We start from the raw sequence: 13,778 nt of genomic DNA, 5'->3' as shown, positions 1-13,778 counted from the left end.
TTTGTCCATATAGTGTATGTGGTTTACATTAGGGAAGGTCAGGTGAGGTCTGCAGCTCTGTTACCTGAGTTACAGTTGGGGAGATCTGCACCTGAGTGATCTGGGTTACAGTAGGGGAGGTCTGTGCCTGAGTGACCTGAGCCACAGAAGGAGAGGTCAGGGGAGGTCAGTAACACAGTTACCGGAGTTAAAGGAGAGGAGGTCTGCACCTGAGTTGCCTGCTAATGAATGCCCAGCTGAAGCACATTTCCTGTACCCTGCTTGACTGAGAGCAGCCCTGTGTGTCTGTCCTCTGAGCGCTCAGTGACCGGCCGCATGAGACCGTATGCGAGGGCGAAGGTGACACAGAGTCTGCACTACGCCGACGCGTGGCCTGCGTCAGCAGAATGACGCCGCAAAGCCCAAACCTCCTGCCCACGGCACGCTCCTTTTGCGCCCCGTCAGTATTTCCGTCCTCCGGATTCAATGGAGACGCGGATTTTCGGGCAGGGGCGTCGGGCCCAGAGCCGGGATTACAGACGCGGTCATCCAGCGATAAGTGCTTTTCCACGTCGTGCTCTCTCCCTCTCTCTCTCTCTCTCTCTCACACAGACACAGGGCGATCAACGGGAGAGACGGCACGATTCCCATTACAGCCCTCAGGCGAATCACTGCATACGTTCAGAGCGCCGGAAACCCCCCCTCCAAAAAATCCCCCCGCCTCTGCAGAGCCAGAGCTGATCCTCCCTTTATTTAGAGAGGTGCTTTCTGTGCAAGAAACGAGGAGAAGCAAGCGTCCGTAAATCAGCCTTCAGGGAGCCGTTTGCACGCAGTGCATGCTGGGTACTGCTCCCTGCGCCCCACCGAGCCCGTTCCGTGCCATTCTCTCTCAGAGACACCGCACAGTTATATATGGACCTCAAAGCCGCAAATTAATGGGAGGGTGTTTATTGTGGTTGGGCGCTGAAATCAATCCCAGCTCTCCCGGCTCCGGCGTGTAGGTGAACAGTAGGTAAGCTGCGCTCGTGGGAGCTGCCCGTGAGTCCGGCCGCACCGCTGTGCACGCCGGAGCACTTCAAAGCGCTCGTTTTTCCGGGAAGCGCGGCGTAAAATTCACACCCGGCGGGGCGCGGCGGCGCTCGGAGCTCGGCGATTCGCCCCGCTTTGTGAGGGGTCACCCGCTGTTCCCCGAGCAGCCTCAGTACCCTGTCTCCCGGGCTGACGGTATCTCACAGCCCAGTTGCGTTTGCGGCACTTTCCTTCCTTTGTGGTCCTTTTTTAGTCTCCTCGCCTCCCTCACACCCGTCTCTCCCTCTCTGTCCACCTGCAGAGGAGCAGGAGAGAAACCGACTACGGCTCAAAGAGTCTGAGTCCCACTGTCAGACCAGCGAGAGCGGGAATGCTCAGGAGCTGTGGAAAAAAACCCACGTACATTCGACTCCGCTGTGTATCGCAAAAGTTTTGACATCCCAGTTTCCCAACGGCTCAGATGGTAAAAAGTAACAGTTTCATATTTCCTGTCATAGCCTGAAGCTGTTTACCACGGTTTTTAGGTCACTTCTCACATTTAAAGGCCACCATTAGTAAGCAGTTTATAACAGGTAATTGGCTGATGAACTGCTTTCTCAAGCTGAAGTGTGGCCAGTTCTTGTAAATGATCCTAAAATGTAGGGGTGTTTTAGCACAGAAGTGTAGCGCAGCCTTGTAAGTCTGTAGTTCTGAGCAGGTGCTGGTGAGTGTGGGATCAGGTGCGTTCTGTGCTGCTGCACCGTTTCTCCAGGTGCAGATCTCCCCTTTATGGAACGTGTTAACAGACTTCATTTCACTGCAGCAGGGCAACTTGGCTCTGGTCCTAGAGGGCTGCAGTCTAGCAGTGTTTTCTGATCTGTTTAAACCACTGACTCTGTTGGGGCTTGGCAGGGAGGCTAATCGCTACAACGATCAGTCAGATTTGACGGTTTAGTGGCTGGCTCAAATAAAAGCCTGCGGGACCAGGGCTGAGTGTCCCTATAGGCACTGCGGCCCTCCAGGACCAGGGCTGAGTGTCCCTGTAGGCACTGCGGCCCTCCAGGACCAGGGCTGAGTGTCCCTGTAGGCACTGCAGCCCTCCAGGACCAGGGCTGAGTGTCCCTATAGGCACTGCGGCCCTCCAGGACCAGGGCTGAGTGTCCCTGTAGGCACTGCGGCCCTCCAGGACCAGGGCTGAGTGTCCCTATAGGCACTGCGGCCCTCCAGGACCAGGGATGAGTAACAAGGATCTAAAGTGTTTGTTTGTGCTGTTTTCTCTGAACTGCCAGATTTGTATAGATATCCCCCGTATGAGTCCGGAGGGCTTGGTCCTCCAGCCCAAGGTAACAGAGGTAAGAGCACAGGGCCACAGGGGGCGCTGTTGCCCGGCCAGTCTAAAGCATGTCATCCCTCAGCCCACCCAGGGGCCTGCCTGTCTGTCTGTCTGTCTGGGTGTCGGCCTATCTTAGGCCTGCAAGCTCTGAACTGGGCGTCGGCCTCTCCTTCACCAGCCCGATACACACATGCGTCTGTCACTCACTGCAGCAAAACCTGTATTCACATGTTTCATTCGTATGTAAATTTACCACTATTTATTTTTTAGTGATCATCAAAAGGAGTTGATTGCAGGAGATTAGGACCAGTTTGCCTCACAGCTTATTCTAGGGCCATGACTGTGTGGTGTATGAACAGGCCTAGGTACCGTATCATAGCCAGAATGAATCTGTTTGATGCCTGGCCCTGGCTGTGGATCAGACCCCACTGATCCCTGCCCAGGAGGGAATGGTCTCTTTGTGTGGAGTCCTGCTGGTGAGGCTACGGTCTCCCCCTGCCCAGTTCAGAGTGATCCCACACCCATATATTATGGTGCAAGTCTGGCTGTCCAGTTCTCCCGGAACCCGCAAGCTGGTACAGCTAACTTGCAAAGCGGTCTCTCTCTCTCTCTCCCCCTCTTTCTCAGTAATGGCTGCTCCAGACCTGTGGTAACCTGGCCCGTGCTTCTCTTTGTGTTCTTTACCTGCAGATTCACATTGACATTCCGAGAACTAATCCTCTCATTCCTCTCTTTCAACAAGCTTCTGTGCAAGAGGTGAGACTTCCACACACAAACACACACACACACGCGCACGCACAGAGACACACATGCACGTACGCCCACAGAGAGTGACACGTCTGTACAGTGTTTCCAGCCCCCTGTGTCTCTCACACATGCACTCCTATAACAGCAGAGCATTAAAAATGATCAATGTTATAGTACCTATGAGACAGTGGTATACTGTACCTGAAACAGTGTAGCATTTTGAGTTGTCAGTTTTACAACACTTATAAGACAGTGGTATACTGTAACTAAAACAATATGGCATTATGAGTTATAAATATTACAGCACTTATAAGACAGTGGTATACTGTACTTGTAGCATTATGAGTGATGAATATTACAGCGCTTACAGTAATTACAGTTGTATGCTGTACCTGAAACCGCAGAATGTTGTGAATAATCGGTATTAAAGCACTTACGTGACAGTGGTATATTGGAGCTAACATACTCAGGATTGTCAGTGTTAAGGCTGTTGCATAGCTGTAGTATGAAGAGCCTACTTGGAGTTTACTGTTGAAAGAAAAAAGCATTATTTATGCATTGTTTTCCCCCAAAGAGGGCGGAAGTGCCTGTGCAATTTGCATGAGTGTGAGAGTCGCTCTGCGTGGAGGTGCTGCTCGAGACGTGTCACTGAGAGCCAGCCCTAATTAGCCGTCTGCTAACGAGCTGGAGGGCGCATCCTGTTTCCGAGCGGGTCCCTGGGTTCTCCCGCGAACGCCGAGGAAGCCGCCGCCCCTCGCCGCTTTGTGCCGAGTAAATAATTGAGGAGATTACAGAGGGAAGGGGTGGGAAAAGGAGTCAGAGGTGGTTATCTTTTATCTGTTCTCTGCTCCTCTTCCCCACCCTCACACACACACACACACACACACACACACACACACACATACATACATACATGCTAACCTGGTAATGCTACACACAGGTAGCATCGGAGGCACTACCTTACCAGGGTAATCAAGCCATCTGGGTATAACAGCACGGCTAAAAGCATCATAGCGGCCTGCAGTAATCACTACAAGATTGAAAGTGGCACGTGTGTTTGTGCACGCACAGCGGGGCATGTGCATACACCTGCCCAGCGCCTCGCCAACAAAGCAGCTCTTTTCCATTGCTATAATAAGGAGTAACTAGTAAGAGTGTGTACCCAGGAAGGCAGACATTATGGAGCCAGTGCTAATCCAGGTCATATCTGCCATCAACCCAAGCATGTAAGTGACATAGTGGACTGTGATAGTGGGTTAGCAGCGCCCCACGGAGAGGCGGAGTGGAAGGACACTCAGCTTTGCTCATTCTTCTCCAGAGAGAAGCCATGGCAACATGTCCATTGCTTATCTGCTGTTGCTTTCCTTTAGTCTCATTTCAAATGCACCATCACCTGGAAGGACATGTTAATTCTGTCTTTCGTGTGGATTGGCCAAACAACCAGCTCCTCTCTTCAACACCAGCTCTCTCCAGGATGGATTTTAGCTGTTCGATTTTTAATGGTAAAGCTGTGATGATGCCTTTTTACCCGTCACTTCAGTGACACGCAAATCAGGAAGACAGCCTGTTTACAGCCTTTGACTGTAAATGACAGAGTGGCTAGACAAGCTGGCGTAATACCCATTCATGCATCACTAAACATTGGTGTCTGCCTTTCTGTCATGTTTAGCTTTAAAGTTTTATGCATATACCCTCCTAAACCTCCAGCTTTATTCCATCTGGAAGAAAAAAACATGTGCGCCCGGTAAGGCTTTATAGTGATTTTTATCTGGTATTGCCTTCTGGAGCTCTCTCATGTTCGAGCGGTTTGTTGTGGAGCTGATAAATTATAGATGTTCTCCATGTGGAGGGCGTGTGAGTTATGGAGGGCTGCATTAAACCCTGATGGAGTTCCACACACACCAGAACGCTCCTGAGAGCTTGCGTGTGTGCGCTTAATATACTGTACGTACATGCATATCCGATGAGGCTTTTTCACTCTCATAGACCAGGGTCTCTCCCAGGGTTTCGTTGGAGCAAGGGGGGTTGGGTGGCACTCTCCGAATCCCCGCTAGATCCTTGTCCTCTTTGTGCTGGAGTGTCGAACCGTCACTCTAATGTGCCCGGGCTGCCTGCAGGCTTTTCTCTCCAAAAGGATTGTGGGAGAATGTGTATTTGTATGCATGAGCTTTAGTCTCCATGTTGAATATACTGTTAGGTCTCTTTGTTAACTATTGGGGGGTGAAGCACGGGTTGCTTCTTTCAGGGATCATTTGAGGCACACATTAATACCTGACCCTCCGCTAACTCATCTATACACTGACGCTAAATAATGCAGACGCTACACGTATATATGATCGCCGCTGCAGTCGCTCCTCAGTTAAATAATTCCTGACATCATCTCAAATTCAGGTGCCCCTCTCGCCCCTCGTCAGTGCCAAAATACGCCAACGTGGCGAGCGCGTCAAAGAACGTCCATCTCTGGCCGTCCTTGCTCTTACCTTCCTCAATAGATTATTCATGCCTTAATTAACGGACCCCTGGAAGCCATCAGAAGTTGTGACGGCCCGTACATTAGTGGGTGAAAGTTGAGTGAAAAGTCACCCGAGGAGTGAAACGTGTGGAGTGATGGATGTGATGTGTGGGTCAGCCTTCTCGGGGTTAGGCCCAGATTCAGTCACGGACAGCACTGTGCGCTTAACACTCCAGCCGGCGTCTCGGCGGAATGGGGAGGAGCACAAGAGCGAGAGAGATCGTTTAACGTCAAAAAAAAAGGGATGTTTACTTACGTGCTTGACCTGAGTTTGGCTGAACTTCAAACCTTGTGGTCTGCGTGAGCTGACGGGAAGGTGAAACGGTAAAGTTTTTGCCTTGATACCAGCGATGGGAGGGAGAGCGGAAGAGAGAAAAGTCGGGCAAAGTCCTTGAATGAAAGACAGGCGAAAACAGATAAAAAATTGACAGTCAAACGCATGATGTATTTTTGTTGGCTTCTCTGTCGAGTTGCAGAAGTCTCTTTACCTTGACCTTAATCTATTTTTATCACAGCCCGCCTGGCACGTGTCATGCTCTCACGGCTCACCTCTCCTGTATGTACTTACTAATCATTTTTCCTCCTTAATATTACATCTATCTCCTCCTGTTAACCATTCGGCTGGTAAATCCCTCGATGCTCTTAAATGCTTTTAATGTGATTGATTTTATCATTTGTTTGGGGGGGGGGGGAATCATTTGTTGGGAGAGGTGGCCCTCAAGATGTTGTAAATGTTAAAGTGCTTGAAGGTTCCACATGCGACCTTGTATTAAAATTATTAATATGTATCCCTGTAGTACTCAGATGTACCACAGCAGTACTCAAATGTATCACAGCAGTACTTGGATGTATCACGGGAGTACTCAGATGTATCACAGCAGTACTCAAATGTATCACAGCAGTACTTGGATGTATCACGGGAGTACTCAGATGTATCACAGCTGTACTCAGATGTATCACAGCAGTACTCAAATGTATCACAGCAGTACTCAAATGTATCACAGCAGTACTGGAGTGGTGCCAGTGAGTCAGACTTAGTACACAGTCTAATCTACAAAAGAAAATAATTGGTCAATTATTCTTTTTTAAAAATGTTATTTATCTCAGAAATGCAGTTTACTACCAGGGTAGATGAACTTATTATTGTCCAGTCACCAGTGAAGTGCAAGAACCAATCAAACTGCTCAATATACAGCAAACGAATCCTCAGATTTATAGTCACATAAAGGTAATGTAACGCATCTCTGTTACAGTAGAGATGCTGGATGCAGTGGACCCACAGCGCATGCTGTCTTGTTGAATTTCTGGTCATAGCGTTACCAGTCGCTATAACTTGTTCTCCTTGCGCCGTCAGATCTTCGAGCGAATCCTGTTCATCTGGGCCATCCGCCACCCCGCCAGCGGCTACGTGCAGGGCATCAACGACCTCGTCACGCCCTTCTTCGTGGTCTTCGTCTTCGAATACATTGGTGAGTTTAACGACGCGTCATTACGACACAGGCAAACAACCTCCGGTGACTTTCAGCGCTTTTACGGCATCTCGGTGATTAAAGGCAGCTTGTGTAAGCGAAACACGGCGGCGAGAAGAAAGGCTTCTGCCACCTTTTCAGTTTTCGTTACAAAAGCGTGCCCGCCCGGAGTCAGTACACAGTGCGTTTATGTGCATGACTTTAAACTTTGTTTTTCAATCGCGGAACCGGTGTATCGGGGAAAAATGTGCTTGTTAACACAGTAGACATTGCGCGATCAATACTGGGTCTCCAAATTAGCATTTCTGATCTGTTGCAGAGAAAAAAGAAAACCAAATGAAACAGACACTGAGCTTATAAAGATTTCTTTAAATGAGTTTTTTGCTCCTACTCCCTCCATTCTTAAGGATGGAAAGGACTCCCCCATTAGGAAACAATAAAAGGTGTAATTAAAGGCTAATGGAAGGGTATAGCCACAGTGCACTATTGATCGCGTGGAAATCTATAACGCCATTTGCTTTGTCTCATTGCGGAGGTCCTCTCTGCACTTTCCAGAGCTGAGCTGGGGCTCACCTGACCGGCTTAACTCAGCTGGGAAAAACATCACCGTAACTCACAGGAAGCGTCGGTCTGAGGGGAAAAATAACTGTCCAAACAACCTGAGAGACACCTCCCCCGACTGCAGTGAACACCCACAATCCCCTGCGTTTTCTGTAGTGCGCCTTGCCACCTCTTTCTCTGTTTCCTTTAAATTAAACCTCCAGCTTCCACCGGGCTTCCAGTAGTGCAGTTCTCCTACCCGTCGCCCAGAGTTTTATTATGATATTGTACATATCAGCTGTATTATTTAAATTTTACGTCTTTACAGTGGTCAGGCACATGGTAAGCGTACAGAAAATGAGTGATACATTTACAGTTTGAAAGTATTGTTTAGAAATATCTTTGTCAGAAGTGATGGCACTTCAGATAGCAGGAAAAAGGGTTTGGTCACAGATGACCTCACGCGGTTGAGTAAGAATAAGGACGGAACATCGCAGTGTCATCGGAACATTGCAGCACAGAGCTCCGGTCTCGACCAAGGTGGTCTTCTGTGGGAAGAAATGGAATGCAGAATTAGGGCTATCTTCAGCTGTGGAGCTTGGAATGAGGAGTACAATACTGCCAGCTTTCTAGACATAAGTAGACAGCCTTCCAGGCCACGCTGAAGGAGCAGTTAAGATGAAAGGTGGGCTAAAACTCTATTAATTTTTTTATATCTTACTCATAGCCACCTGTGTCCCATGGCTTTTGGCAGGACAGTATATTTCACAGCGGTGAAGTGCTTACATATTTTGTGGTGTTAATTTGATGGCCGGCAGTGCGAGAGTTAATGGCAGCCTGGGATTGGTCTGTCACCTGGGGGGATGTGAGGACGGGGGGGGGGGAGCGATGCTGGAGTGGGAACAGAAGCTGGGCACCAGCCTGGTAACAGTAATAGGTGCCGGTGGAGGAGAGCTGCGAAGGAAGCAGGGGCTAATTGGAACAAGTGTGATTAAGAGGGGAGAGATGGACCCTGACGGGGGTCTTAAGAGCTGGCGTGGAGCCCCCCCTCCCCCTCCCCACTCCAGGACCCTGTGTCCCACGGTAAACCCTACACCACGGTAATTAATGACCCTCGAGCAGCGACGGGGCGAGAGGGCCATTAGGGACGGGGCGAGAGGGTTGTTCGACCGTTTGCTGCTCTTCTCTGCGCTGTCAGGGTAATGCCTGCTGTGTGACTGACACTCAGGCCGGAGATCCAATTAGCACAACAGCTGGGAGCCCCTTTACCCCTGTAAAACCACCATCTCATATTATTATTATTATTATTATTTTTTATTCACTTAATGGATTTTTAAAAAAGTACGCATCCTTGTTTTATACAAAGACCTGCTTTATTTTTCACATCTCGTTAAGAATGTCAATTTCCCAGCTCCCTGTTAAAGATAAAAGAATTTGGTGGTGGAAAGAACACACTGGGTTCGTTTAAGGGGACAGCTAATGTCACCATAGCAACGTGCCTCGTTTCTTTTCTGTAGATGATGATGTTGCCATTAAGGACTTTGTTCTTGCGTCTGCCGTCGTCGGGACCGGTTAGGTGGCGGTTCTCTTAATGCGGGCGTGTCGCCCTGACAGATACAGGCTGCTTTGTTCACGGCGGAGAGAGAGAGCGGAGCGTTCCGCGTTCCCCCGGCGCCGGGATTATACAGCGAACGTGCCCCGGTGCGCATCTGCCTCTCTGTGCTGAGTAAACCGGGAGCCGTGTCTGATCAAAGGGGTCAGCGGCGTCGGGGTAGCTCCTGGCTGGTGAGGGCGGGGATCGCGGCGGGGCGGGAGGAGGGAAGCAGGAAGCAGGAAGCGATTCCTGGCGGGAAGGAGCCTCGTGGCCGGCAGCACGCACCCATCCCTTCCCAAACTCACCCCCCCCCCCCCCCCCCCCCCCCCACGCTCTCTCAACAGACGACGACGCTATATGAGAATGCTAGCTGAATGTGAATGGGAGCGTAACATAGCGGTAAGGAGCAGGACCCGTAAGTGAAAGGTCGCTGGTTCGATTCCCTGCTGGGTCACTGCTGTTGCCCTTTGGGCATGGTACTTTACCCAGAACTGCCTCAGTAAATATCCAGCTGTATAAATTTGTAACATGTACAGAAATTGTAACCCACGTAAAACGCTCTGGAAAAGAGTGTCTCCTAAATGGCAGTAACGTACTGCAATGTAATGTAATGGGAGATTCAGCCTGGATGGAATAGCGTGTGAGCTGTTGCGGAGCGGAGTGTGAGAGTCCGCAGAAGATGCTGCCCTGCATCCGCGGCCGGCCGTGTAGAGACCGGCACGACTGGCATAGGCGTGGCTCATTCCCGGCCGCTTCTCCTCCGCGCCGATCAGAAGCAGCCCGCGGCGTGGAACACACGGACATGCGGCTAATGAACTCCTGCCGGCACGCACCGCTCCCCCCTCTCCCGCGGGCCGATTTTCATGCCGGCCTAATTAAAGCCAGCGATTGGCCCGAGGCAGGGGTGTCAGACTCCATTCCTGCCGGACCTCTCGCGCTCGCATTTCTCCAGCCAGTCCTCCCCGGCTTAATTGCTCCACTTATTTAATTAGCTGTGTACGTTTACACCTGAGTGTTACCCAGAATGCGCCTCAGGAGAAAAAAAAAAGAGAAGAAGTTTACCGCAAAAAAAGGCCCAACTTTCAGCTGTGATTTATCATGTGCAGAAGTGTGCGAGAAAAGTTCCAACTGAGTAGGTGCCGGGACTAATGAGGTAATTAAGAGCAAAAATCAGCAGACACACGCAGCTCCGCGGGATTGCAGTTTTACACCCCTGGCCCAAAGAGCCGTGAAGGTATTTGGCCCTCATTCAGCTGTGAGAATATTTGCCCCTTCTTTTTTAAAATGCGCCCCTCTCTCAATCTGATGACCGTGTTTGATTCCCAAGATGGACTCCTCTTTTGTAGCCGTAAACTGTAAGTTCATCTGCAGCTATTTAATCTTAAGTATGACTCATTTCTGACCTTGGTTGTTTTTTTATGTAATGAAATATATAAATGTATCTGTAACAGTCATGGAATTTTAAAATAACAGTCTCTAATTGTGTGGAGGGCACTAAGATTCTGCATTTCAAAACACTGATCAAAATTTTTCTGAATTTCTGGTGAAAAGTTCCCCCAGGGACTGTCCAAGTAACTGAACTTTGAACACGGTTGAGAAAATAGTTTAAATAGTTAAAACGCTTCTTAAATTCCCTTGCCTGTCAAAAGCTTAGAGAGAACACTTTCAACAACCTAAAATATAGCACTATTGTGAAAATGACATATCACTTTGGTGCGCCGACTGTGCAAATTATGGTTTGATATCTGAAATGTTCTGATGCAAATTTAATTTTAGAATCAGACATTTATTTTCTGATGTAATATGATATAGAGCTGGAGCTAATATGCAGAAATTGTCTTGTCATGAAGACGTACTTTTTTTCTTTATTCCTTGACTTATCGCAGATATTAAATATTTCTGGCATTGGTTAATTACTCTGCTATAAAAAGCTATAAATTGAATTTCAGCACAGATTTATTCGCTGTTAAGTCGTGATATGCTCATTCTGCCTGTGAAATATACCCTGCTTGACCTAGTGCAGTTTATACAAATGGGTCGACTTCATGTATTTTCCACCTGGTCATCTGTGTATGTATTTGTAACAGCTCATATTCCAGTACGTATTTGCTCATTGAGGCGAACGCCAATCACATATACGGGTGCAGTGATGTTCACGGCTCTGAGTCTCCCATTAAGTGTAATGTTGTAATGATATCACCCTGAAGGCAGATTATCACATATGAATTCCCTGAGGAGTGGATGGTCCCTTGCGTTTTGTACATCGGAAGCTCTCTCTGAATAGAGGAGAGTGAAACTTTTCCCTTCCTTCCCCTCTCTTGTTCCTGCTCAGAGTGCTGGAAGCTGAGAGGTGTTGTCCAGTGAAGTTTTCTAGCACATGTTATGCTTTATAGGTCTCTCACTAAAAGCCTTTTCTTTCAAATTAGGAGAAAAATAAGGGATGTGACAGTATGTCCTTGGTACCTTCGTGAGTTGCATTAGGGCTGTCTGCCAGGAGCTGCTGACCATGACAGAAGTGGAGTAAAAGTTGTCTGTGGTGCCGTTGCTATGGTTATGTCAGCGGCTGGAGTGCTTGAGTGGAAGTCGAGGCCCACGGACCCTCTGGAGGTTTTGACTGTGGACAGATACTGCTGGAATCAGAAAACACAGCTCAGAGCGGAGGCTGATGTGTATGCTTGGGGCTGGTGGCACCAAACCCCAGGGATCATCACCACGATTCTTATCAGTCCATTGGTTGTGGTCATTACTGTCATGTAATTGGCTGTGGGGTTGGTGAAGTGCACTGCTAACCGTCACGCCCGTTGTGTGACAGTTCTCAACTTCATGTTCAGGTGTATCTGTCATTTGTTGGTGTTGAAACACATACAGTGGAATTTTTTGTAAAAGCTGTCTGAGAACACCACAACAAAACACACTATGCACAACACACACACACACACACACATACACACACGCCGTGGTTGCTGTGGCTAGTCGGGACGAGCCTCATGCTCTGACCTAGAGCGCGCGCGGCGGCCGGGCGACAGTCTTTTACGGCCGTAACACTCCCACCTGCGTCCCCTCATCTCTGCAACAGGTCCCGGGCCGGCCTTTATGGAATAAGCCCGCCTGTCATAATGGGATTTCAGAGGCATTATCTGCCTCAGACGCGACGGAGCTCACGGGTCAGATTTACTGAGCTCCGGCTCATAAACTCAGTCCACCACATCGTTTGTCTGTTTTTCCTCGTTATTTCTACAGGGGATTCACTCCAGAGGCCCAGGGCGTTTTTATGCCCAGTAAACTTTCACTGTTAAAAGTCGTTCTTTTTTCTAAAATTCAGAGCTGCTCCTGTCCTAGGAAACAGCACGGTGTTCAAGGTCTTTTTAGCGGAAGAAATAAACGGATGCATGAGTGAATTTGATGGGCCCACTTAGTCATGTCTTTGCTCAGTATCTGGGCTTGCAGCATTTCGGTGAGATTCTGCTTCTAGCGGGTGTGCAAGGAGTGCTGGGTGTGGTTTTTTTTTTTTTGTTAGTGGAGACACATACATGTAAATGTAGTCGCACACACACACACACACACACAATATGCTTGCTGTGGACGCGTTCACAGGGCACAGTGTAGAGACACAGTACTCTGTGGTCTCTGTAGAGTCACACACACACAAACACACATACACAATATGCTTGCTGTGGACACGTTCACAGGGCACAGTGTAGAGACACAGTACTCTGTGGTCTCTGTAGAGTCACACACACACAAACACACATACACAATATGCTTGCTGTGGACACGTTCACAGGGCACAGTGTAGAGACACAGTACTCTGTGGTCTCTGTAGAGTCACACACAAACACACACACACACACACACAGTATTTGCTGTGGACACACATTCAGGGTGTTAAGTAGACACACAGCAGTCTGTGCTCTCTTTAGAGATACACACTAGTTTGGTGCCATAGAGACACTCACTGTAGACAGCGGGCAAACACTGTCACTCCACAGTTGGTGACGCGCATCCTGTCTCTGTGTGCTTGCTCTTTGCCCACACACAAGCACAGATTCAGACCCCTGCGCTGGAGGCTGCACCCCTCAGGGTCTGAGAGATTAAGCTCCACACAAATCACAGATTGATCAAGCCGCCTGCACTTCACGTAATGCCATTTTTACATTCTAATTAGCGTTCCCTCAGACTCGTTATCTGATGTGTTAGAAAGACGGGTTAGCCAACCGGACTCCCGCGTTTAATTATGTGACAGTGTTAGAGTGAGGCCTCTCACTGAATGAAAGGACCTGCATGCTGCGCAGGAGCTGTTGTACGGCCCGGCCTGCTCTTGGCACCTCTGTTTTCATGTCCTCTGAGCTTAGAATGTGCAGCGCGAGATAATACTCTGTTGGAATCAGTCGTTTATACGTTACACATCCGCCCTTTTTTCACTTTGTGAGCTTGCTTAGCCACCTTTTTGTCGCGGCTGATATGGTTGTTGCGCGCGGAGAGGCTGCCCCAGCGCGAAGGAGCTGCACGTTGCTGTGCTCTCTTCCCTGTCAGCGCGGGAGAAAGTGAGACGCGAGTTCTGGAGCGTGGTGTTGTGTTGTTGCTACCTCCTCGGTA

The 13,778-nt window shown here is 49.1% G+C and overlaps 1 protein-coding gene across 2 annotated transcripts in view; it reads left to right on the top strand.

Moving 5' to 3' along the window:
- The window catches only part of tbc1d22a (TBC1 domain family, member 22a), a 98,031-nt gene that overhangs the window by 27,567 nt on the left and 56,686 nt on the right, over nt 1-13,778 (top strand). The window contains exons 7-8 of one of the 2 annotated variants that reach the window (XM_036520525.1): nt 3,011-3,076; nt 6,934-7,048. In XM_036520525.1, coding sequence (XP_036376418.1) covers nt 3,011-3,076; nt 6,934-7,048 — 181 coding nt within the window. Of the gene's footprint in view, nt 1-2,276; nt 2,340-3,010; nt 3,077-6,933; nt 7,049-13,778 lie in introns of both variants that reach the window. The other variant, XM_036520526.1, reaches the window with a different exon arrangement.

Source organism: Megalops cyprinoides, chromosome 25 (genome assembly GCF_013368585.1).
Source record: "Megalops cyprinoides isolate fMegCyp1 chromosome 25, fMegCyp1.pri, whole genome shotgun sequence".
In the NCBI taxonomy this organism is placed as follows: domain Eukaryota; kingdom Metazoa; phylum Chordata; class Actinopteri; order Elopiformes; family Megalopidae; genus Megalops; species Megalops cyprinoides.
Note: the sequence above shows the minus strand (reverse complement) of the source record. Positions and strands in the feature narration are given on the sequence as shown.